Source organism: Dromaius novaehollandiae, chromosome 20 (genome assembly GCF_036370855.1).
Source record: "Dromaius novaehollandiae isolate bDroNov1 chromosome 20, bDroNov1.hap1, whole genome shotgun sequence".
Classification (NCBI taxonomy): Eukaryota; Metazoa; Chordata; class Aves; order Casuariiformes; family Dromaiidae; genus Dromaius; species Dromaius novaehollandiae.
Genome location: NC_088117.1, coordinates 12,302,363 through 12,327,519, shown reverse-complemented (window position 1 = coordinate 12,327,519; position 25,157 = coordinate 12,302,363). Strand labels below are relative to the sequence as shown.

General features: G+C 39.3%; 1 protein-coding gene across 8 annotated transcripts in view; it reads left to right on the top strand.

Annotated features, from left to right (window-relative positions):
• Nucleotides 1-3,365: 3,365 nt before the first annotated feature.
• TTLL11 (tubulin tyrosine ligase like 11) overlaps nucleotides 3,366-25,157 on the top strand; it is a 66,800-nt gene continuing 45,008 nt past the window's right edge. The window contains exons 1-6 of one of the 8 annotated variants that reach the window (XM_064523910.1): nucleotides 3,367-3,865; nucleotides 10,592-10,688; nucleotides 13,093-13,226; nucleotides 20,088-20,179; nucleotides 23,231-23,447; nucleotides 24,914-25,009. In XM_064523910.1, coding sequence (XP_064379980.1) covers nucleotides 3,554-3,865; nucleotides 10,592-10,688; nucleotides 13,093-13,226; nucleotides 20,088-20,179; nucleotides 23,231-23,447; nucleotides 24,914-25,009 — 948 coding nt within the window. In that variant the 5' untranslated portion in view covers nucleotides 3,367-3,553. Of the gene's footprint in view, nucleotides 3,866-6,809; nucleotides 6,875-10,591; nucleotides 10,689-13,092; nucleotides 13,227-13,890; nucleotides 13,923-20,087; nucleotides 20,180-22,871; nucleotides 23,448-24,913; nucleotides 25,010-25,157 lie in introns of those variants that run through there. The other 7 variants (XM_064523912.1, XM_064523913.1, XM_064523911.1 and 4 more) reach the window with 7 other exon arrangements.

Sequence of the window (25,157 nt, the reverse complement as noted above, 5' to 3'; positions counted from 1 at the left end):
ATTTTTTATAATAGTTTTAGGAATGTGTTCTTTTTCAGTATGCTACGTTGAAGTCTTTGTGCATATAATTCTTATTTTGCCACTGGCAGGCGGCCAGTTCTAGATTTTGTTTTGATAATAACTTACCTTCTTTTCGCAAATTTCATGCCACTTAATGTTTTTTCTTTTCTTGGCTATCTTTAAAAAAGAAAAATGTAGAAAAAGTAATTTTTTTGTCCTTCTGATGCCAGAGAAAAGCTAGAAATATCAATCCAGATTCAGTAACAAAAGGCTAACTAGAAGAGCTGAAATTAATTAAGAAAAATGTTGTGACTTTTTAGACCTGTAAGCCTGTTGTGCTCCATGTCCGACTCATGAAGTCTGCATGCCACAGGTTGGCAGTACAGTTCATCTTCAGTGTGTGAGGTGCTTGGATCAGCGCGTTATCACGACGTGAAACTCCCGCTGCTCAGTTTCTTGTCCGGGAGAGTATAATTCTTAGAATTGGGTTTTCAGTGAGTGTATTCCTGCATATACCTGCAGGGTACCTGCTCGCATGATTCAGTGAAACAGGCTGAGCTGGGAAGTAATATTGCAGTATACCTCTCAGTGGTCTGCATCGATAAAACTGCTATATGACCAGAGTCATCCTTGGATCTGACGGTTACGTATGCACATCACGGGTAGGTGTGTCTGTGCACACACAGACACCAGTTTAACTGTATCATGATACAATGACCAATAAATTGTGACTGAGGATAACTGAGAATGAAGTTGCTGGCCTAAGAGGTGAGTAAAGCATAGTATACTTGTAACAGCATCCTTCCCTATTCCCGTAACGTTAGACTAGCGCCTCTGTTACATTTGGAATTTAAGGAATAAGAATACAGAGACATTTAATTAGGACTCAGATTAGCACTCCTACAGGCCGAATTACTGTCAGGCATACTATTGGAACTGAAATCTCTCTTGGAGGTGTGGGATACTGTGCTGATAAATGTGCATGTGTACCAGTGCTCTGTCAAACGCCATCCTCTGTAGGAGAGTACATTTTGTTTTGTCCTGTCTACAAATACCATAGCCATTGTAACACTGGAAAGATGATTCAGAGAGAGAATTCAATATTTTTCCCAGCATACTCCAACAGATGTACGGTTCCCCTGGAACAGAATACACAGATTACTTGTTACCACAAGATAGCAACAATTTGTTATCAACAAATCTCTCCAAGCAAAGGTCTCAGAAAATCAGCTTGTGTTTAAGAGCACACAGTAACTTTAAATTTCTCTTCTCACAGAGGACAGAGAGTCTAAAGTTTTGTGTTTTTTCTCTCCTGCCACTAGATCCAACCTGCAATATTCAGCAGGATACACTCTCCTTCAGCCATTACCTTGCTACCTCATTACTACTCAACCTGTACTTTACTCCCCTACCTTGCAATACATGAATACTATGTACAGGCTGACTTCATGCTGTATACTACAGACCATCCCTATTTATCTCAACAGGAGACGGAGGCTTTATCCATATAGCACAAGGCAAACTAGGTATCCGATGTATTACAGCTTCTCTGGTAAAGAAACAACTAGTATGTTATTAGCCTGTAAGAAATGTGTATATTTACTAATTAGATATAAAAATATTTCTCCTTTGCAATCATTTTGTTTGGTATTTCCCATGATCCAAAGCCTGTTAATGCCTTGACCCATCTCAGCTATACCCCTGGCTTTCCTTCAGCACTGATGATGATAAATCTCTTAATATATGTTAAAAAATGCTCATCCAGGGGGATGAGCAATAAACTAAGAGACTCACAGTCAGGTCACGACTTTAAATCACACTCCAGTTGGCAGACACTAACAGTTGCTCCCATCTGGTGCTGTTTGGTGAGACAGTTATATGATATCAACTAGCAGACAGCTGTCATTTTTACACCCATCAGAGCTAGCTGTAGCTGACACCCTTTCAGGCTACCCCAGTAGAAAGGCTAAGGGCTGGGTAGGCTGCAGGTAAAGGCACTAGCAAATGAGACCCAGGAAGGGTTCGTGCTGACCCGTCTGGAGCACTGGCATGGCCAATGCTGAGTCTGATGGATGATTTCAGCCTCCAGATTAGCATCCTTTTGGTGGTCCTAATGTACACCTTCGAGCAAGATTCTTCCTGGATGGCCTTTTGGTGGTATTTAGAAGGAGATAGAAAAGACAGGTGATTAAACTTTCATCTTTATAAACTACTGAGGGCTTGTGGAAAACGGCCAACGTGTGCAGCATTGCTGTTAGCCAGGCACACTGTACCTCATTTCTTTCTGTAAAACACCAGGAAGCATGTCAGATGAAAACGAGGTATTAATCCAGGTGTTCCTAAAACCTGATCTAGTATGATGAAAGGCAGTTCTCATCTCCTTCTGCTCTTCGGAGTTTATCAATCTTAATTTTCCTGCAATGACCGTTTCATTTGAACTCCTAGCCAACTGGAAGTCCCATCTTTTTGTGGCATTTATTTACATTTTGCATTCATTGAAATGATTCCTTCTCACATCAGTCCTGCCCCTTCTCCATATCAGGAACACAGTTCTACTGGCAGCTATTTCATCCAAAATCCTGATTATTCCTATCCTTTTCTTTTTCCTTCCGAAGCCTTTTTATAAAAACCCTGCAATACTGCAGAGCAACACACACGTTTCACGGAGGGCAGCGCCACCTACTGCCTACGTCAGTCAAGAAAACCAAGCCCGGGAGTTCATTTTCCAAAATTATATATATATATATATATATATATATGTATATATGTATATAGGTGTGTGTGTATATATATATATATAAAAAATTACGGACACGTCCAATCTGAAGTTTATACATTTGGGAAGACATTTTTGAAAAACCGAGACTAAGACCTCTATTTAGGACCAAAGAGCCATTCAGAGTGAACGTTTCAGCCGGCATGCCAGTGTTTCAGAGCAGCAGGCCTCGTATCGGTCCTCGTTTGCTTGCAGTCCCAGGGGTGCGGATCCCCTTGGGTGGCCTTTGATTAAAAATAATGGTACGAGAAGGTACAGAAACCAGTCAGATAATATGCTGGGCGTAATTCCAGGCCCGCAAATTGACTGTTGCTGGATAAGAGCGAGGAAATTCACTAGTTAAGCGGCATCGTCAGTCTGAGGCCCAGCAGCCTGGCTGTGCCTTGGGGCAGGGGACGCGGCCTGCGTGGGAGCTAACGGGCAACGCCAGGCGCCCGCTTCCAAGATGGCCGCCGCGGCCTCAGCCGCAGCCGCTGCCGCTCGTTTCCGAAATGGCCTCCGCGCCTGTCCTCTGACGAGGCACGTGGCTTCCTGCCCGTTCCCAAGATGGCCGCCGCGGCCGTGATCACGTGGCCGCGAGCGGGGCCGAGGCCCGCCCTTCGCGGCCGCCGCGCCCCGCGGGGAGGAGGGAGGCCGTTCGCCTTCTCGCGGCGATTGGCCCCTCGCGCGCCCCGTCCGCCGTTGCCAAGCGGGCCGCGGAGCTATCATGGCAACCGGCGGGGCGGCGGCGCCTGTGGCTCCGGCTCAACGGGCCGGGCCGAGCCCGCGCCCCCGGTGATGGAGCCGGCCGGGGCCCTTCCCCCGAGCTGCTCCCCGGCCCCGGAGGCGGCCGAGCCCCCGGGGTCGCCCGCCCTCCCCGCCGAGGAGCGCCCGTCCGCCTCGGCCGCCCAGGAGGCGAGGCGCCGCGGGCCCGACCCGCAGGGCCCGGCGGGGCGCGGGGCGCGCGGCGGGGGCGGGCGGGCCCCGGCCCGGCGCGGATGTGAGCCGGGGGGCCGGGCCCGGCGGCCCCGCGTCACCGTGGACAGCTCCAAGGCCAAGACCTCGCTGGAGGCGCTGAAGATCAGCCTGCGGCAGCTCCGCTGGAAGGAGGTGAGGGCCCGGCCCCGCAGCAGCCCCCGCCCCGGGGCCCCTTCCCCGGCCCCTCGGAGGCTCCCGGGGCTCTGCCCGGGGCCTTCCCCGCAGCCCTGCCACCCTCCTGGGCTCCCCCGAGGACCCCAGCCCGGCTAGGAGGGGCTCTTGGTCCTCCCCACCGCGTCCCTCTGCCAGATGGCAGCCCCCGCTGCTCCGCCGCGCTGCCCTGGGAAAACTCTCCCCCGGCGCTGCTTACTCTGGTGCCGCGTCTGCCTCTGGCGAAGCATTTCCCCCTTCCCTTTCCCCCCTGTGTCCCTGATCCAGCGCAAAAGCGAACTCCTCTAGCTGGTGGTTCGTTCCAGTTGGTGTCTTCTGGCATTTCGCCATTTTGGTTATTTATAATTAAATGTCAAGACGTGAGACTGATTTGATTTACGATGGATAGTGCCATCAGCAGTTACGCAAGCCAGAATAGGAGTAATTGGATCTTATGCTTCAAAGCTTAAACTCCTCACTGGAAGGGGCAAGAAAGAAACTTCTCCCCTATGTAGAAATGTTTGAAATGTCATGTCCATTTGCAGCTTTTCTTCCCTTTCACCCTTATTTCTTCCAAGTATGTGATATTGGATGAGAAAGCATGACCTAGTAGATCAACCATCCGATCTGAGGGCAAAACCTCTGCATCATAAATTATCTTGAAACCAGGTCAAAGAACATAGTGTATGAATAAGTTGATATTGAACACCCTAATAAAACATACTTCACTCTTTGGTCTTCTAAATCATTGTACTGAGAGAAGATAGAAGTTTTATTTTTTTCTGCAACTTGAGTCATATGTTTTTTCAGGGCAGTGTGAGGAGGCCAGTATCTTGCCTGTTTGTTTTAAACTGGAAACATGGCAATATGGGAGCTGGTATGAAAGTGATGTTTTGACACTTCCTGTTTTAATCCTGAAGAGATTTCTCAGATATATCTTACTGCAGGTGTTAAATAGTTTTCAAATTGTAATGATCTTCTTTCCACAATGACTTTATAAATGGCTTCATAGAAGTAGAGAGTGCTTCTAGGAGCATTTTTAGGAGTAAGAAAAAGAGTATTTATAATCCTGTTGGAAAAGGGAAGCTGGAGAGTCAAAGAGGACGTGATCTGTGGCATAGCTGCCCCACTTGGCACAGCCACCTTTGGGGTGCCTGCTTCTGTCTTTTGTCCATGTCTCTTTCTCCAGGGTCACAGGATAATAATATTTCCATGCACCCGATGCTTTTTTTAAACAAAGGAAAGGGAGCATTTGTACAGATTTAAGGTATACAGTGTATTCTGTATTGTTTTAACCTGACAATTAAAACCTACAGAATTATTTTCTGGAGGATATACTTGTGTTTGTTCATAATGTCCAAAGTGCTTAATATCACAAAGGCCTATATGCTTCCTGCCATGAAGAGTTTAATGTTTTCTCATTCTCTATCTTTATGAGATGTTATTTCAATATTTTTATTTAAATCCAGTGGGAGAGTTTCAAAATCTCATTACACAAAAGCTCCAGCCCTCAAATCCTTCTCTTGCTGCAAAATAGTAATAAAGCACTACAGGTGTGAAATTAAAGCATGATATACTTACTTCTCTTATCCCTAAATGCACCCACTGAGTGTCTGTCAGCAGTTTTGCTTCAGTCTTTTAGTCAGTGACATACAGAACAAGGGTGACCTTACATTTAATTTCTTTGTTCTTGTGGCAAAGTTTCATATTCAAAGTACCTGGATACTGTTCTAGTGAGTGCTTCTGAATTACTGATTTAAGTTAGCCTTGCTGATTATATTGGTAGTGAGACACATTTGCTGGTTGATTTTTGTCTTTTCTATTTCCTGATTTTTGACTGCTGGGTGTATCTGATTGCCTGGATCCTCTGTGCTCAGTATTCTGTCCTACAAACTGACTTGTTTCACGTGTTCTTGTTATCTTCTTGAATATCTGCGCTGTATTATCAGCATTCTCTTTCCGTCTCTGTATCCAACAATAGCAATCGCTTTTGGCTTTACTTAATCTTTATTTGTTTACTGTGTCCCTTAATATCCTTTCTCCTCCATCTGTTAATTCAGTCAATATTTTTCATTTAGTCTGTTGCTTTCCCTTCTGACCTCTTTGTACTGCTCTTAATAAAGAGACCAAATATTGAATTTTTAGACATTTGAATGTACTATCTAAATGGCTAATAATTCATTCCCTGTAAAGTCACTGTAACGTTTCTGTGAAATTTTCAGCTTGTTATAATAAAGAGGGATATACACATGAATGTGACATTATTTTTTTTGTCAAGAAGGTGTTTTCTCCTATCAATGTATATGTTTCAAATCAGTTTAGAAATCAGAATTACTAGACTCTTAAGATCCCAAACCTTATCTGGATGACATTCTTCTAAAATGCTGCTTTCTCCCTCTCAGATATTCTGACCTTTAAGTAGCAGCGAGGTCTGGAGAAAGGAAATTCGCATTCAGAGGCCGTTGTACGTGTAATGGTGTAAGCAAAGGAGTTAGTAGTGCTCTTTGTTTGTTTGTTTGGTTTTTTTTTGGTAGGAACTTCAACATGTTCAAACCTTTGGTCTCCACTAAAACTGATGAAAAAATAATTAGAAAGGAGTGGTATCCCCAAAACCGGCAACAAGGTTTAATGTATCACAGATGTCTTGGCTGTAAGAATGTTTTGATTTAAGTAGCATTGATGAAAATGAGCATCAGCCCTGATGTGGCTAAAGAGATCAGTCAGTATCTCAATGGCAATTAGCTGTAATGTAGGAAATTCCCTAATAAATGCTGTGTTGTAGTAGAGTTTATCTAATGCCAATTAATATCATGTCAATGCCACATTTGCAATTTTAAAGTAGACCCATATTTAGGATTTCTTTGTTTTATTTTCAGGTAACATAGATAGCATTTGCAACATACTAATTGTGTTCTTTATTGAACAGCTAGAATGGGAAAGGTTCGTCTGCCCACGTGTGGGAGGAAGAAGTAGAACTGCCGGTTCCTGCATGTGGGTGAATTCCCCATTTATATCTGAGCTATTCCATAACTTTTAAAACTTTATTGTTGTGAGACAAGTAATGGCAAGAGTACTTTTCAACTGGCAATATTCAAGTCTTGTTTTCACAAAATTCTGTTTCTCACTTGCATGCAAGAAATCAGTCTAGATAATGAGATACCACATGGGAAATCTTGGGGAAATTGATTGGTATTTGGACAGCTGAAAACACAGCTACAGCTATTGCTCTGTAATATACTATGTGACGCCATTAGAAAATCTCTGGTATAGTGGAGCAAGTCTGGGGAGAGAGGGAACTTGTTCTTTTTTTGCTTCTTAATTGGCATTTTTAAATAACAGTATAGATTTGTTTTAACCCCTGCCTCTGCAAACATCCATGAATATCCATCCAGCTCTACTGGTCTGGTATCTCTTCAGTTTCGCTGGTGTAACTAATGTTTGTTATCACTGACAGTCTCACGTACTCCTGTAGCCACATCAGAAAAGTGCTTTTAAGTATAGTAGTGGCCCAGCTTTGAATTACAGCGCGTTCTGTTCCAAGTTCAGTCCTTTCATTCTTGGTCCTGCAGTTTCTGTTAACTTTAACGTTCACCCTCGACATGAAGTGTTGCATAAACCTGCTGTGTGTATGTTGCTGTGTTTCATCTAAGAGGCAACTTCTGTTGAAATGATTCCTATATACTTAGCTTTTAAAGCACTTCAGAATCCCTTTGGGATCAAAGGCATTTCTTTATGAGATAATGACCTTATGCTTAAGTAGCTGGCAGGTTTAACCAACTTAATGAACAGTGGCATTGCTGATATCTGAAACTTCATCAATAAACAGTACGTACAGTTCTTTGTTGCCTGGAATAAATGCTGCAGGGCAAAATAAACAACCCTTCAGAGCTGCTCAGTGCTGACATAAGTAACTGCAGAAAGTGCATAGCAATTGAAAATATCAGTTTCGTTTGATAGCGCTCCCCTTCAAATGTTTAGAAAAGTAGCGCTAGAGTATTTGTTCAAACAAATATCCTTGGTGGCCAAACAGCTTTGGACGTAGTATTACTGTTACAGCAGAACCAGCAGAGGGAACACACGTGTTGTTTCTGGTAGGATCTGCAAAAATAATGAGGAAAAAATCTTAGAAGTGTTCATGAAATGTACATATTTAAATCCTGATGTTTTAGGGATAGTTTTCTACTCTCTCCCCTTCTATCATAACACTTTTCAGGTGTTCATGCAACAGATGGAAAAATGATATTGTTTTCAGCTATGGAAATCTTGAGTAAATTAAATTATCGGCTGTGATAGCCATATCTTGGGTAATGTTCAGGGGTGGACCTTTTAAAAGGCGTTGCGGAATTTTAATGTGCGTGCCATTGGAGCAATTATTAACATCATTAGATTGGACTATCTGATTTAGTGTGTCACATTCTTTAAATGAACATGATATGCCAAATGAGATAATGGGCGCAAATTGAGCTTGCATCCTGAGTTTATTCATCACTTAATAAATTATTTCTTCAGCTGGCTTTCAATTACCAGGAAAATGGAAGACGCAGATATCTCAGACATCAAATATCCCAGCATTAAGTGTTTCATTTGTCTCACTGTTCAGTAGGTGCACAGAGGCATAGAAATAGTTTGAAATTTCATGGTAGGAAAAGCTGACTGGAAGCCAAGAGTTATTTAACTTGTCATTAAACATCATGGAACAGACTGATGTGACCCGTGAGACAGTGTTTAAATTATTGGCTTCCAATCAAAAGGTAGCAATGACCTGTCAGATGAATTTGACTATGATTGATTGATTATTAATTGTGCCAGAGTTGTGAAAACAAATTTGTTCACTTTATGGCCTTCTGGTTTTTGTTCTGATGAATGCCCTCCACGTCCAAATTAAAAAGATTTAAAATAAATACCTTAAAGAGTTACTGAAATGATTGCAATCTGAAAGTTGTTTGCATTTTTATGAGCACAGGACTGGGCAGGCAGAGGCACAGATGGCTTCAGTCACGGTTGTGACCTACGCGCGCCTGCAGCTGCGAGTCCCCAGACCCTCCGGTCGTGAGCACCTTGCTTGGACACCGGTTAGAGCAGGAGGTCTGAGGCTGCTCCAGCTGGCTCCGAGCTGATAATTTTAGATGGAAGATATTGTGAGAACACAGGACTGCTTCAGTCATCCACCCTTCTTTTTAGATAGTCCCCTGCATCAGAAGCTGGGGAGATGGCAGAAAAGCCTGTTTTACCAGATTTAAGATGATTTTATATCTGCCTAGCACTGCCAGAGAGAGCCAAATAGTCTAAAACATGTTTGTTTTTTCTCTAAACACTCTTCTTGTGTTAAAATATGATGCAGATTATAAAGAATCCTTCCCAGCTCATTCGGGAGATCAGGTTGGTCCCATTGTTAGAGAAGTCCAAATAATCTTGATTTGTCGGAAGTAGAGAGGCTGCTTTGCGGTTGGAATTGTGGATTCCGGTGTTCAATGGCTTCCGCTTTCCAGTGCAGAGTGCTTACACTTCAGCCGCTGTAAAATGATTTCTGTGCAGCGTTCATAAAATACTTTGATATCCTCTGCAGATGGAAGATGTTATATAAATGCAAATTTCATTTCTTTCCTTTCAATGTCATTTAATAAATAAATAAATTGTTCAGATTTTAGTGGGAAGGGCAGTCCGAGACCTAATACTGAATCTGTATTCTGCATATACCTGTGGAAAGAGGTTAAGGCCACTGATTGTCTTTCAGAGCCTAACAGAATTAATTTTCACATGTACATTTTTTTGCAGACTGAATAATAATGAAACAAGCGAAGAATCCTCTAGCTCCGTGTTATTGTGTATTTCACCCCTATGAGTAAGGAAATAGAGAAAGGATGCATCACTAAATTAGCATTTTAAATTTAATTTTCAAAGCTGTTTAGCAAATAAACTGAAATTTTAATTAAAGAGGCAAATAAAGGAAGTAATTCACTCGAAAGCTTTATGAAGTTCTTTTTTCTCTCATACTGAAAAGGAATCCAGTGCTTAAAGGAATACTCTAAAGGAAGAAAAATTACGTTTGGGGTAAAGAATGAGTAGTTTCTGCAACATACTGTGGTTATTAAGGTACACTTGCAGTGTTTCTTTAAATATGCTAACTATTTTGAGGTCATGGGGTGTTGAAGATGATAGGTATTTAACAGAACTGGATCCTGAAAATGCTGTAGTTATAATTATGGCATATTGTTTGAAAAAGATGTAATTAATAATATAATAGGTTGTTGTGACTGTATCCCATATGATAATGCACTCCAGTTACCATTGGAAATTTATGGTCAAATCTTGTGTGAATGGGAAAAGAAGCTCTTAAGTCGTTAGACTATTTAATATTGTTGGAATAATCACCCTAGTCCTTAATAGGTAAAATATATATACTCAACAAATGATTAGATAAATATAGTTACTTAAATATCTTTCTTTGAATATCTATTTTAAATTTATTGCAGCTTGGACATCCATGTGATCTAGCTTGCTCAGATAGTGCATTGCAGTTTCATCCCTTCCTGAATTTTAGAAACTTGAACTGAACAAAGTATTCTCAGTTTTGCAACCAAAAGAGCGTGTTTTGTTTTGACAGTCAGAATGCTGTTCTTTGAATGATTTATGTTTTATAGTGTAGAAAAGTAAGTAATGAACAAATATTGCCACTTTGTTTCAAAACTTTTCATATCTCTTTTGCAGTTTCCATTTGGCAGACGCTTGCCATGTGATATCTATTGGCATGGGGTATCATTTCATGATAATGATATATTCTCAGGTCAAGTCAACAAGTTTCCAGGTACCTTACTTCTGTTTCTGGCTTAAATGCTTTAAAAACACGATAATTTTAACTGTTTTTGTGTTTTACTGTTTTCTTCTGAATCACCTGCCTACCCAGCTGATAGTATTTTTAGAATGTTACCATTTTTGGTAGGTGATTTCTGCTTAGGGGGGAATTTGGGAGAGGGGTGGGGATAGAGCTGATTATCATGAAGGTGAGTCTTTGTAACTTGTACAGAGGTGAGGGGGTCTTGTAAGAAGCTCTAAGACAAATAGGCTTATCTGTTATTTTGGTGTTTTTTTTCCCCCTTAACCTTAGGTCAGTCTTGGTCCTTCTTCTACTAGATCATCTTTTGGACTTCCTATTGTTACTTCGCTATGGGTTATCCAATATTTAAATTATTAGAAGCATAATAACAGGTGGAATTTGTTTGAAGTCCAATGGATTCCTCATCTTCAGATTTTGATAAAATAAATCTAAATAGACTGGGGGTGATATGAAGAGAAAATAATGTATTCGAATTTGGCATTCATCCTTTTCGCATTATAGAGTAAACCTCTCAACATTACAAGTATGTATGAGATTAGAGTTAGATTATGTGACGGATTAAAGCCCAGCCCCATAAAAGTAAAAGGCAACATTTCCATTCTCTTCTTCTAAATATTGTGCGATGAGGTCGTATTCATGATTGTTGGTTAGTCGCATACTACAAAAGATTCTCAAGTTTGTTCTGACCCCTGTTTATTGAACATACTTTTAAAATAGTGATAACTAAAAATCTCCTAATATGTGGTATAAATATCAGAATGGGCATCCTGAACCCTTTGTGGATTAACATGTTTTGGACAGAAAGGGTTTTTGAGGAAAGCAATACTTTGTATATCCAGATATGAATTTAGAAAAAAACTGAATTTTAGGATATGATTTAAGTGAAGTAAGTATGCAGTTATTGTATCCTATTTAACATCAATAAAAGTGTTGAATATTTGAATTAGTTTTTGTTTCATAGAGGAAAAAATCTGTTTTGTTTTGAACTCTGGCCTATTTCAGGGAGAAGCAGAGTTCCTCAAGCGGATTTCGTAATATTGAAGAGTTCACGTCAGCCCTCATCTTATTATGACTATTCTACTCTTTTAAGCTCCCTTATTTCTCACTTAATCCCTGTTGAGATCTCTCTAAACAATAGCTAAGAGCTTATGTATTGACTTGTCTAAGCCCTTTACTTCAGATTTATTGCTGCTGTTAGTATGCTGTGAGAGTAAGAAACCTCAGATATTGAACTTTATGCTCTGTTTACCTGGACTTTCTCCTGTCTGTGGGCAGTTCACATTCAAATATCAAATAGTATAGTTTTCTGTTGTCTTAAATTGCATAGTATTGCATGAATGTTACCCTTTCTGTGTTCTGGCTTCTGTGTGGTAAGCGAGCAGAGTGCATAGTTGTCAAGGCAAACAGAGTGAAGAGTCCTTCAGAACTAAACATTCATTCTAGGAATGTTGCTCTGACCTGATGCTGGGTTTTGCTAAATTCTTTCTCCTGAAAAGAGGTCTTGATACTTCTCTCGTTTACTTGTGAGGTATTCAAAATACCTTAAAAGGATCGGTCCTCAGAAAGACTTTTCCATAAAGGTAGCTTTTTAGTCACATTTCCAGGGAAAGTAAGACTGGCATTTTTTGTCGTCTGCATGTTCCCTGTTGGTTTTTCTCTCCTCTGTGAAGCTCTAGAACCCATTGGCCAAAATCAACCACACTCGACAGAGGCAGAAATTTGCTGACAAGGTAGTAAAGAAAGCTCACAGTTGTTCTCCCTGAGAAAGAAGCTGCAGCATGATCTAAGCTGTAATGTTTGACAGCATATAAATCAACACAGGAGAGTAACACTGTGAATGCCCTAACCTTCGAAAAAGCTTTCATCATTGCTCACACTGATCTGGACATGGGATGAACCAAATTGCAGATTCAAAGCTACAGGAAAGCAGGCTTCCTAAGTTCTGTTGCTCACAAAACTTACTCTGTCTGACATAATTGCTTAAATGAATGCGAAGTAAATACAAAGTGATTTCTTATATTTAATGGAATTGTTTCCTATTCCTGGAATGTTATCAAGCCAAGGCATTAGTTGTAGACTTGCAGCAAAGGCAGTAATTACTATGAGACTAAAGCACCTCCCTTTATTATTCTGAGCTCTGTTTTGGACAACTAATTTAAAGCTTTTCTCATATGATACAGTAATACATTATAAAATATGTCAGGGGAGTGCTACAAATTTTTTGTCAGACTGGTTAATGAGTTTCAGCTATACTGAAAGCATTGGCAAAAGTGCCTACCTATATGGTGAGTAATGATATAACAAGTTACTTTTACAATGAGACTTCAGTGACTATTCTTTATCGCCTTTAAATAATATCTATTATTTTCCCTAGGTATGACAGAGATGGTACGTAAAATTACACTGAGTCGGGCAGTGCGAACAATGCAATATCTGTTTCCTCTTGAATATAACTTCTACCCTCGATCCTGGATTCTGCCAGATGAATCTTCCTTCTTTGAGAAAGAGGTAGATTACTTTTACTTTCAGAATAATATAACTTTTTGCATATTGTGGCCATGTCATTCTTTGATTTTTTTTTCATTTCTACCAAATTATTAAAAATCACACTTACATAGGTGCTGTGGATGACATTGTTTTGCATTTGCCTGAGATCAGACCTAGTCTGGATGAACTGCTTTTGTTTGTTATGTTCTAGAATAAATTTAAAAGAATTAAGCTTCTCTGCAATACCAGAAGAGATGTTTGAAAATTAAACACTGTAGAAACATAAATCCTTTCCCTACATACTCTACTGAGTTTAAGAGGACTGAGTATTGGGAAGTTCTAGTACTGTAGTTTGTGGAACTTGTTGTCTCCTCAGGTTCATTACCACCGAAGTCTTGTTAGTCCATCCTGCCTGTTTTATCTGAATCCTTCAAAACAGTATTTTGTTGCGTGTTGTTTTAAATATATGCATGTCTTTCTGAGTAATTGTTTGAGCGTCTTATCAGACTGTTACTTTGTTTAAATATTCAAAATGTAGTAACATGCCATTCTTTTTCAGCTTTTTGGAAAAAAAAATAATACTGTGTGTTGGTGTTCAGTTCTGTTATTGCAAGTATTTTAAAAATATTGTATGTGTTTGTTTTAACCCTGTCTGACTCGCCCAGTGCATTCTTGTATTCTACAGTATCCTCTGCTTGGAAAAGTGAGCAGGAAAAGGTATGGACTTTATTAGACTTCTATACTGTATGTTACTTTTTAGATAACTATCATTTCCACAATCCAGTTAAATCCATGATCATCTTTTAATATATACCCTGCAAGTGTGCTGGGCCACTGCCACGACACTGCTAGTAACAGTAAAAATGAACACAATTCCAATAGTTTTTCAGGTTTGTTGTTTTAAATGCCAGACCAATTTATAAAAGTATAAACTATACAATCAGTTTAGGCATGACAGGTAGATAAGTGAAAATAACATGGAAGTAAACTTTCAAAATGATGCATCTGGGTTTTAGCTGTGATTCTTTTGGGAATCATTCTTGTCTCAGTTGCAAGGCACTGATTAAACTGAGCAGCACGCAGAGATGTGATCTGCGTTGAGGGTAAACGTACAGTAGGCGCGTGCTGGCAGCAGGTGGCACTGTGCATAAAGACGTGCTTTTCCCCGGAGGAACTGCTGGTGAGGAGCATTTGGGTTTTGTTCCAAGAATAACAGATGTCCAGTAACACGTTCCTCTGAATTTCCTTTGCATATGTTCTTCCATCTGTGTTTGAGAAAAGCACAGTTCTTGTTATCAAACACTATATTTTATGTTGTAAAAGTTTATGTTCTACTTAACGGAAGTTTGTAACATAATCCCTCCAAAACAAGAAAAAACACAAAACAAAAAATCCCAAATCCTCTGTGACCCCTAAGTGATTCAGAACCCTTTGCAGTTGTAGTTTTCTGATCTCTCAGTAGGAGCTCTCCAGTCCTTTCTGTTGTTTTTGTGTGCATGTATATTTTCTTTTGTTTGTTCGCTTTACAACTGAGGTCTCTCAAAGACCGAATTTTCAGTTTATTCACAAACGGGCTCTTTACAGCATGGGTGGTGCCTGCATTTTGGACGTACCCTTGTAGGAACTGGCATACGCTTGAATGTGTGATTGCCATATGGACATTTACCTAAGCAAAAGATGAGTTAACCCTCTCGGGCACTTCTAAAAGTGAGGCTATATTGTCATGGGCTTCAGCGACTAAGTAGACAAGTCATGCTGAAACTTGTGTTGCTGTGGCTTCAGTATTATTGGCATTCAAGCCCGTTATAGTGAAGTTAATTACCAAATGTCACAACTTCTGTTGCAGTGTAGGTATCGGTTAGACAGGAGAAGATGATTTGGTGCCGTTCATAGCACAGAATTTTGTCTCAAAGGGCTGGACTGAGAAATTAATGCCTAAGAGATTTTGCCTGTATTAGAAATGACAACTGAAAGAAGAAATTCATTGAGAATTTCAATCTCGCTACCTCCTCCTGAGGCACTACAATATATCAAAACAACTTATCTCAAATATTTCTGCTATGCCTCAGTTATATAGTGAAGCTAATGAACTTTTATCATACACATGTAGAAATAACTTAATCGAATGCCATCAGGTTTTTCCTGTTCTGCTTTCCCACATACGTAACCCCAGGTGGAAAACAGTACGGCCAATCTAATATTAATCTTGTGTGCTTTAAAAGCCAGTAATCAATGAGGGAGCTGCCCTCTTAACGGTTTGCTGTAGATGGGGTTCATATTGGGAAATACCAGCAAAATGATAGTTCCCTTAGCAGCATTCATATTAAACTGAAATAGCGATAAGTATTTTTAATGGTTTTAAAATTTTACTCAGTAAATATATATTTAGCTATTTTTAATATTTACTTATTTTTAACCTCATAAAACATTGTCTACTAACATGTAACCATATCAGAAGATGAGTTACAGATAAACAGATTTATCAGGGTTATGGTGGTTAATGCTTCACTAACTGTCAAAAGAGAATTTCTTGGAATCTCAGCACTGATAAGAACTTGTTTCTAGTAGGAAACTCTAGTTTCTGAAAAGTAATCAGCTTGGGATTCAAACTAGGACCCTGGTTGCTCTCATGTTGCCTCCTGTGTGCTGTCTGTGAGGATGATGAATAGGCCTAGTGTGATTAATTTTTAATAAGAATCTAATTTGGGCAGTCTAATTTCCAGCACAGCATATTTTTGGTGGTTTAATGAGGTTTTCAGCTACTGGATACCTCTTAGACACATAGGCTTAAATAGTCTGGCCTGTGTGCTGTCAAATCTTATAGCCTGTTTTATATGTTTTTTCAGATCAACATATTCATTCAACCAGTGTTTTACTCATGAAAGATAAGCCTGCAATTGGACCAGATTTACATTCCATTAGACATTATACTCTCCCTCACTGTTGACTGTAAATAGTTAACATGTTTTTAAAGATAATTTGCTTGTGTCAAGCTAATTACACAGAAATATCTCATTTCACATGAACTTGTTTTCTTGCATGACTGATTTTGCTCAGTCTGGACAAGCCTTCTCATAATGGGAATTTGAAAGAATATAGTTGAGGGGATTGCAGAAAATTTGAAGAAGACTGGGAGTTTCCTTGAAGATCAAGAACCCATCTGCTTTCTTCAAGAGAGTCAATCTGCTGAAAACAGACTGACTCTGGATTACCATCCCTCTCCCCTCCTCCCTTCCCCCCCCCCCCCCAAGGGCTTATCTATGTCTGGCATATGTCAGTTTTGATGGACTAATGGACTAGAAGGCCTGAATAATATCCAGAATGCTTTTGAAGCAGATCTTGAAACATACTCAAATACCATCCTAGAAAGACAAATGGCTGAGAAGCGTGTATACTGTGCAGAAATCTCTCAGTTTCAGGAGACTTTGCTGTGTGCGGTGAAAAATGATGTCCTTTCCAGTTAAATCAATCATGGAAAGTGTTAAGTGTGGCATCGTGATCTCCATTGATAATATAAGAAGCCAGTATATGAAATCAACTTGTCTGGTTTTGAATTAAGAACTTTGTTGCAAGTGATTTTGTCTTGGGATCTCATTTTCCCTAGAATGGCTTCCATGACTGAATCAGTTGAGTTAGTTTGTCATTTTGCCATGTATCCCAGTGCTGTTTTCTGGAACCATGGCTGCATTAAATGTCACAAGTATTGTAATTAAAAAAAAAAACCAAAAAACAAAAAAACCCAACCACGCTCCAAACTGAAGTGTGTTGCATCTCTCTCCAATTAGTCTGGACTGAAATGCGAGTCATCTGTTCTGTAGGCAGACTTTTTATAAGATGCTTCTCCTGTCTTCACTGGTCAGAAAAAATGAGTTACCATCTTGTCTGATGTTAAAAGCATAACAGAGAAATGTCTTATTTTATTCTTTGAAGCTAGCAGGTTAGGAGCATGTGTCATTTATACTGGTTCCTTGTTTTATTCTGGTCTCTCTCTGTAGTAAACACATCTCTTGTTCTGAACTGAAACAACAGTCAATGACTGTTAAAATGCAGTATTTCAAAGCAGATTGCCATTGCATCTTCAACAATGGTCCCCAGAAAGCATTGTCTTTTTCAAAAAAGTGCTGCTGTAGCAGAGCAAAAGTAGCCTGAGGCAGGAACAATAGAAATGGGGAACCAGAGGCAGATCGTCCTTATTCTTTTAATGGAGAGAGAGTCTTTATTATTTTCTGCCCTAGTAGACCACGATTGGCACTTTGTATGTTTGACTAGAATTGTAGTACAGCATGTTTAGTAGTGGATGTTTAAGATTAATCAAATACTTACCAGGATGCTAACTTTAACAAATTGTGAACTAGGAAGAATCCTCTAGCATGCACTGTAATATCCTTTAAGGGGAAGATTATTCTTTTGTGATTAAAAATACAAGGGGACAAAATCCTGCTTTCCTTATTTGCACATCTAGGCCCACTGATCTAATTGGACTTATTTATCCATACACTGTTTATGTAAGCCTAATCTCCGTTGTGGTGTTTTGTCCCTTCAAGTGACTTATTTTGATGAAGGATCTTTCATTGCATTAGTGTGATTACTTGTCCATGAGAGAAATCCTAGTCTAAATAATTAAACTTGAATTCAAGCTGTAGTTAGTAGGAAGGCTTTTAGGAATGTGATTCTCAATAAAATAAATAACTGGATAGAATGGAACCAAAAATACTTTCAGTCCTTGGAAATGTCAGAGGAGCACTAAACAGTATGGATCAGTTGCCTAACGTAGTCACAGAAAAGAGAATTTCATCTGAAAATCATGATTATCTTGGTGGTAGTCAGCCTCTTCCTGTGTTGCAGCTCTGCTTGGTTCTGCAGTGCCAGGGCCGATTGTGGCAATTGATTGTTTTTTCTTTGTTAGTTTGTGTCCTCAGGCATCTTAAAGTCAATCTCCAGTTGTTGCCAGAGAGAGGGCAGGCTTCTGTGTGAAATGGTGGCACCGGCTTCTTTCAGCGTATTGCTGGCTGCATTGAGAGAAGAGGCACTGCCGTGTAGTTCTAGCGTCCGGAAATGTGTGAATGCAAGAAAAGAATTGTCCACACTAAGAATATCTGTCGTATTTCAATATATTAATATGACATCCCTCCGTTTTGAAAAGAGGGAATTTAAAGTATTTTGTTCTTCTGGATCTCATGGGTAGCTGATAAAGTTGTCAGGCTGGATCCTGCATTTTTGTAGCTGCATCCTATGTTGGGGATTCCTGTGCCTGTGCACTAGTAATGAGTTTCATGACCTACAGTCTATCACTGTCTATTCACGGAAACTTGGATTTCATAGTTGCATTTTGAAAATTACAATTTGTGCTCTAACGATTTCTTTCCTCATAAATACCTGTGAATGCAGTGCTGCTAGATTTATAGCCTCATGGATTCCATCTAAATGCAGAGAACAGTGATAGGACTGAATGAAGCTCCCCAGGCCTTCTCCCACTGTGGCCCTGTGGCTTTACCAGGAACTTGAAGGACTGCTTGAGGGTGACGTGGGAATTCATTTTGCTTTGCTTGCTCAGTCTTTGACCTCAAAACTGAAACTGCCAAACCAGTTGCCAATTAATGCCACTTTCTTTGGGTTTTCTTTTTGCTCCTGATATATGCCAGTTGTATCATTAAATTCACATTCCAGTTGCCAGACAACCTTCTGATATAGCAGTGTGTGAGCACCATTGGTACTGGCTGGATTTGAAGAGGCTACATATATATATGTCTTATGTCAGCTGGTATCTCAGCTTTATTTATTCTTGGTACGCTTCTGAAGTTTGAGACATGTTAACTTCACTGGCTTAAAAATATGCTCTTTTTTTTTGCTACGTGCTGTAAAACATGCCATATTTTATGAATAGGTCTTAGATAACACTAAATCTTTCCTGATTTTCTCTTTCTCTTTCATCTTTCTCTCTTTCTCAATTTCCCTCATCCTTCTGGAGGCATCCAAATCTCTGTAGTTCTTATTTTGGCTATACAAGTAATAAATAAGCTAAAACTTATTTAGGCATTTGGAGATACTCATGTAATATAAGGGATCTGGTATTTAACAGATGCGTCAGGTCCTTACAGTGACCTAGTTAGTGTCTTTCTGATTTTTTTTTTTTTTTTTTTTGTCCTTGTAGAAAAAAATGTGTTGAAGCTGGTGAAGTTGAAGTTTATTTCTTGGGAATGGGAGTAATGTAGGCAATTTAGATAGTGTAGTTTTTTTTCTCTGATATTAAAAAACCCACCTTTTTTGAGAGATTTTTGAGTAAATATATGCAGTTTTTAAATGTGTAGATGTGAATCCAGTGGTTAGTTATTGGTGCCCTGTTTAATTGCTATATCCAGTCGAGAATGATAGTAGCCTCCAAACATTCTCTGCTAAATGAATGTTTCAGTTTAACATGTTCAAAGGCCAAAATAACCTTATTACAATAATTCTGTTTGGATCTGCAAACCATTAACACACTGTTCCAAGTGGGATTAATTTTTTTACAGATAAGGTAACTGATTCTTTAGGAAAGAAAACCAAGCCCTTTTCTGGGACTTCTTGATGTAACTCCCTTTAGTATGTTAAAACCAAAAGCTCAAAAGATGCTTGCTGCTTCTGCAAAGATATTTCTAGAAAAGGCTGTTTCCTCTTCTGTTGTAATGCCAAACCTTGTTTATGCCACAGAAATCAAGTTGCTGATGTCAGTCTGCACAAATGACAGTGGGGTTGAGCAACAGTTTCAGGTTGAAGTACCTTTAAATTTGATGCATTTGGATCTAGATTTGAGCATTAGAGCTTCTTTTTTTTGCCTTTTTTATTACCACTTTCTGTGTGAGGATGGAGACACCTCTCTATAATACACTTTATTTTGTGTTTCAGCTAATAGCCCACATCTGGAATTCTGTAGGATATTTAGGTTCTGACAAACCAGGGATATTCCCCCATCGCTGTTATCATCATTTCTATTTGAGGTAAACCATTTCCCTTATTCACCCCAAGAATCTAAGGCACAATATGGAAAAACTCAAGATGAGGGGATAATAGTTTATACTATATTCATAGATATCTACAGAACACTGAGAGAACTGGCTACACAAGTATCAAGGTTCAAGCGGCTATAAACAATATAGAAATAGGCCATTTAGTCCTCGAGCAACACTCTTACAAAGTATTAAAGCTGGCTTTAATAAACAGAGATCTTTCATAGCAAGGTACTACAAACAATAGAATGAAGCCAATACTAAAAAGTAGTGGTTTGCTAACTTTTTTTTTTTTTTAACTTTTTCTTGCTATTTCTATGACTTGCTGTTTTTCATTTGCATGCTCACAGAATGTAGGTAGGTTGAAATGCATCGCGTCTGGGCCAATATTCATGTTAGCTGTTTGGCAGCTCACCCGCTAGAGCGCACTGTGTTTCATGCTGAACCGGCACAGTGACGGTGAACGCCCGCACGCAAACTGAACATCTGCACTAGCTTGAGAAAATGACAGGCAAGGCAAGGACGGCACTGCAGAGTCTTCCAAAGGTTTTGATTCAGTACCAAATACCAGCAAATTCCCAACAAACTTTCCAACTGGCTTCACACTTAATATGTCTAAAGAAAGCATTTTAATTGTCATGTATTACGAACAGATCTTCCTAGCACAAATCAAAGGCACTGATAAGATAGAATTTTCTTTTTTCCCATTGGGTAGAAAGCTAGTAATTGCATGCCAGGCCCGATGGGAGTTTTGGCATAATTTAGAAGAAGCTTCAGTATGGAGAATGGTTCTAGCTAGCAACTGGGGCATAAGCTGATGCCTTGTTTAGTGTAAATTTGTGGTATTTGCTTCATGTCTATATATGGCTCAATATTCCCTAGTTTAACTAACACTAGTTATCTGATTGTGCAAATCATTCAGTGGTGGAAAAGGGTATTACCAGGGCTGAAACAAGACTTTCTATGTATCCTATGCAGCCTTAGAGGTATGTTTATTAAAAAGGGGTACTGAATGAAAAGCATTAATCCTATTGAAGTATCCTAACCACCTTGTCGTGAAGCTGCAAGGATAAAGACCTTATGATATTGGGGAGAAGGGTGGGTGAAGCAACTGGAAATGTCTCTAGTCGTGGTGTATATTTGGGGCATACTGGCAGATGTGGAGTCTTCCTACAGTTCGTGAAGAAGAGAGTCCAAAGGAAGGACTTCTTCCTGTAGATGCCAATGTCCAAGAGCATGTGAACCTTGAACATCATATTAATCTAGCAATCTGTCCCTAGAGAAGGGGGCCATCCTAAACCAATGCTTTGTGCGTTTTATAGAGTTTCCAGTCAGTTTGAACTGACCGTAGCTCATTATCTGTATATGTCTTAGTCTCTTAGTAAGGAGCCTTAAATCTTAAAATAGAAGGTTTAAAGATATTTTTAAAAGCAATCTACTTTAAAGAAGGTAAAACCTGCCTCAGTCATCTGACTGTGCTACCTGTTATTAAAGGCCTGAAAAAGCCTGTGATGTAACCTGTCCTGTTCATTTCAGAACCATTGTTTGACTGTTTGCAAACTCAGACTTTTATCCTGCGTATTGCTTCGTTTTTTGAATACTATTTCCAATTGGGACAATTGTGCATTTTTTAAATAAAAATGGAGATTCTGAAATGCTCACCACGTCTGAGTTTGATTCCCAGTTAGGCTTGGAAATGCTGTTTCAGAAAAGTTTGGTCCTTATTTGTCTGAACTAACTTCTTTTGGAAGTGCATTTAGACAAAGCAGCTGAAGCTCATTGGAGCTTTAAACAGATTTTCATTTTTAGTATGAAGATATCTGCTAGTGGGAAGATGCAGGCTCTTGAAGGAAATTTCAGATGCCTGTCTCTGAAGATGTTATTTTTCAAAAGCTTTATTAAGAAAAGGGCAGAACATAATTTTGAGTTATTCATTTTCAATGGTGCAGCATTGATCTTAATTTTGAGAGATCTTATGTTATGCTGGTGTGGCTGGGCACACAGAAACTTGGGGTTTAGTTTGGGAGACTTTAACTGGGTTATTGCTAGCAATCATGCCACAGCTGTTTTGAGATTATAAAAGATAGCTAATAGTAGATTCACAATTTTTTTTCTGCGCAAATATATTTAAAAAAAAGATGAATGGTACCATACACAGCATTAATCATAAGAGATAAGAGATCATGTGAAATTTTATTTTATCTTTCCTTCTCCCAGTATTGTTTGTCTGATTTATACCTCAATAACTAAGCTGCTTTCCTTAGGTTAATAATTACTTTTGTTGGTAGTTGTTCAAAACACAGCACAAAAGTTTAGCTTTACAATTTCATATACATTAGTGAGTAAGATAATGGACCTCATGAAGTACATAGTATTTCATACTGTAAATTGTTACATAAGATTAAAAAGAAGTTCCTGGAACCATTTATACAATGGCTTGTTATATAAAAAACACTTTTATCAGCACTGGTAACTCCCTACTCATGCTTTTTTTTTTGTTGGATTTTACGCTTGTTGGCACTGTTTATATTCTACCTTTTTCACACAGTGTTTACTACTATAGTGATGTGATCATATTGTTTTTATTATTTTTGCTTGTGAATGCAATTTGTTAGTTTCTTAGTATCAACCCATCTTCTCCACTTTTTAGTGTCCTTCAGTGTAATTCTTCTTTTCCTTGTAGATTCGTATGATGAAAGACAGGGATCCATCTTGGAAGCCCACTTTTATTGTAAAACCTGATGGAGGTTGCCAGGGGGATGGAATCTACCTCATTAAAGACCCTAGTGACATCAGACTGACAGGAGGCCTACAGAGCAGGCCAGCTGTGGTCCAGGAATATATTTGCAAACCACTGCTTGTTGACAAACTGAAATTTGATATTCGTCTGTATGTCTTACTGAAATCTTTAGAACCCTTAGAGATTTATATAGCCAAAGATGGACTTTCTAGATTTTGTACAGAGCCCTATCAAGAACCCACTCTCAAAAACTTGCACCAGGTTTTTATGCACTTAACCAACTATTCATTAAATATTCATAGTGGGAATTTCATCCATTCTGACAATGTAAACACTGGCAGCAAGAGGACGTTTTCAAGCATTCTGTGCAGACTGTCTTCCAAAGGAGTTGATGTCAAAAAGGTGTGGTCAGATATAATTTCACTGGTGATTAAAACAATTATTGCCCTGACACCAGAACTAAAAGTTTACTATCAGTCTGACATACCAGCAGGAAAGCCTGGGCCAACTTGCTTCCAGGTAGGTTGGAATTTTTGCTAGGAATGCAATTATTTATATGCATGGATTAATTTTAGGGATGTTTCATTCCTTTTCTGAAAACTTTTTAAAAATTTTTTTGTTGATCACTGGGACGAAGTAGGGGGAAAGGTGAATAGCAGATATAAACTGGACAGTGCTCTGAGTGAGCTTGCAGCTTAGGTCCTCTGCACCCAAGTTTTAGCTTACAAATCAGTGTTGCCTGACCAATGTTACTACTACCCATGAACAGACTGAGAATTTCCAATGGGTGTCAATCATTAGTAGCAATATTCACTCCAGCTTCTAGATGTTACTAATATGAAGCTTTGCTGCTTCATAATGCAGCTGTGATGATGGCAATTTTAAGGCCTAATTATTGTAGACGCTAAGATTCCATGTTGACAGGTGAAGTATTTAGAGATGAGGGTACTGTGGAAGTAGCCATTTGTATTAAAGACAAATGGTTTCAGTAATTATTCAACAATACATCACATTTCTTGGTTATTTCTCTTTTCTCCCTCAAAAGTTTCTTCCTTCCAAATGCTGGCATTTGGATGACCATTTTATTTCAAGCAGAGGGGATCAGCTCAGTTAGAAGGTCTAGCAGTTAGAAGCAGTTCTAGCAGTTAGAAGTCTGTCATATTGTGGTATCTAACTGGCCCATTTATATTATGGGGCTCCTGTGTACTCTGATAAACTCATTAGATCATAAAGAATTTCCTCTTTTCATGTTGGATTTTTTCTGGGATTTTTTTTTTTTTAATAGTGAGGAGGAAATTAAGGTGATTTCTATGAAATGTCCAACATGACGAGTGACCTTCACTGGACTTGTAGGCAGGTCTCATCAGAAAAACACTTGCAGGCTATGATTATTTTGGTAAAGCCTGCCATTAAAGTTAGGATGACTACTGAAGGAGCAATTTGCCAATTAGGGTCTAAATCTAAAATGAAAAGCCTAACAGATACATGCACCTCAGGCATATTCTCCTTTCCATAGCAATCCAGCTACTAAACACCAACAAATCTGTATTCTGGTCACAAGTAGCACTTAATTGAAAAAGAAGCTGGCTTAATCTATAAGTAAGTGCTGGGTTTTCATCAGAGTTAGTGGTCTCCTCAAAATCTCTGCAGTGTTGTCCAGAAAGGCAACATTTTAAAGGTTAGTTCAAATTATGCACATCATCTGTCTGTGCCCATGGTATACCTATTATTTTACTGTTATGTTATAATGTTATGCCCCTTGAAGGGGTTTAAAGATGCTTAGTAGATGTTAGAGAGTAGAAACAGTTTTTTGCATGTCATACTTTTGAGGAAGCACTTCTGTGCAAATAATGTTGAACTCTTCATTTCCTCAGTTGGGATAGAACAGTCCCACAGATAGAGGAAACATAAGGTAGCAGAAAGTTACGCTCTCTAAAATAACACTGTGAGTAGAATGAAAGTAACATATTGCTTGTTATGCACAGATTTTAGGATTTGACATTCTCCTGATGAAAAACTTGAAGCCCATGTTACTTGAAGTAAATGCAAACCCCAGCATGAGAATAGAACATGAACAAGAGGTAAGACCTTTCAACTAACAATAATATTGGAATGAAATTGTTTAGGGTTGGTTTTCTGGTCTCTTTCCTTTTTTGAAAGATGAAAGCTGTCTGCTAATATAAAACCTCGAAGGTTCCCTACAGTTTTCTGTTTTGAAATCGTTGCTAA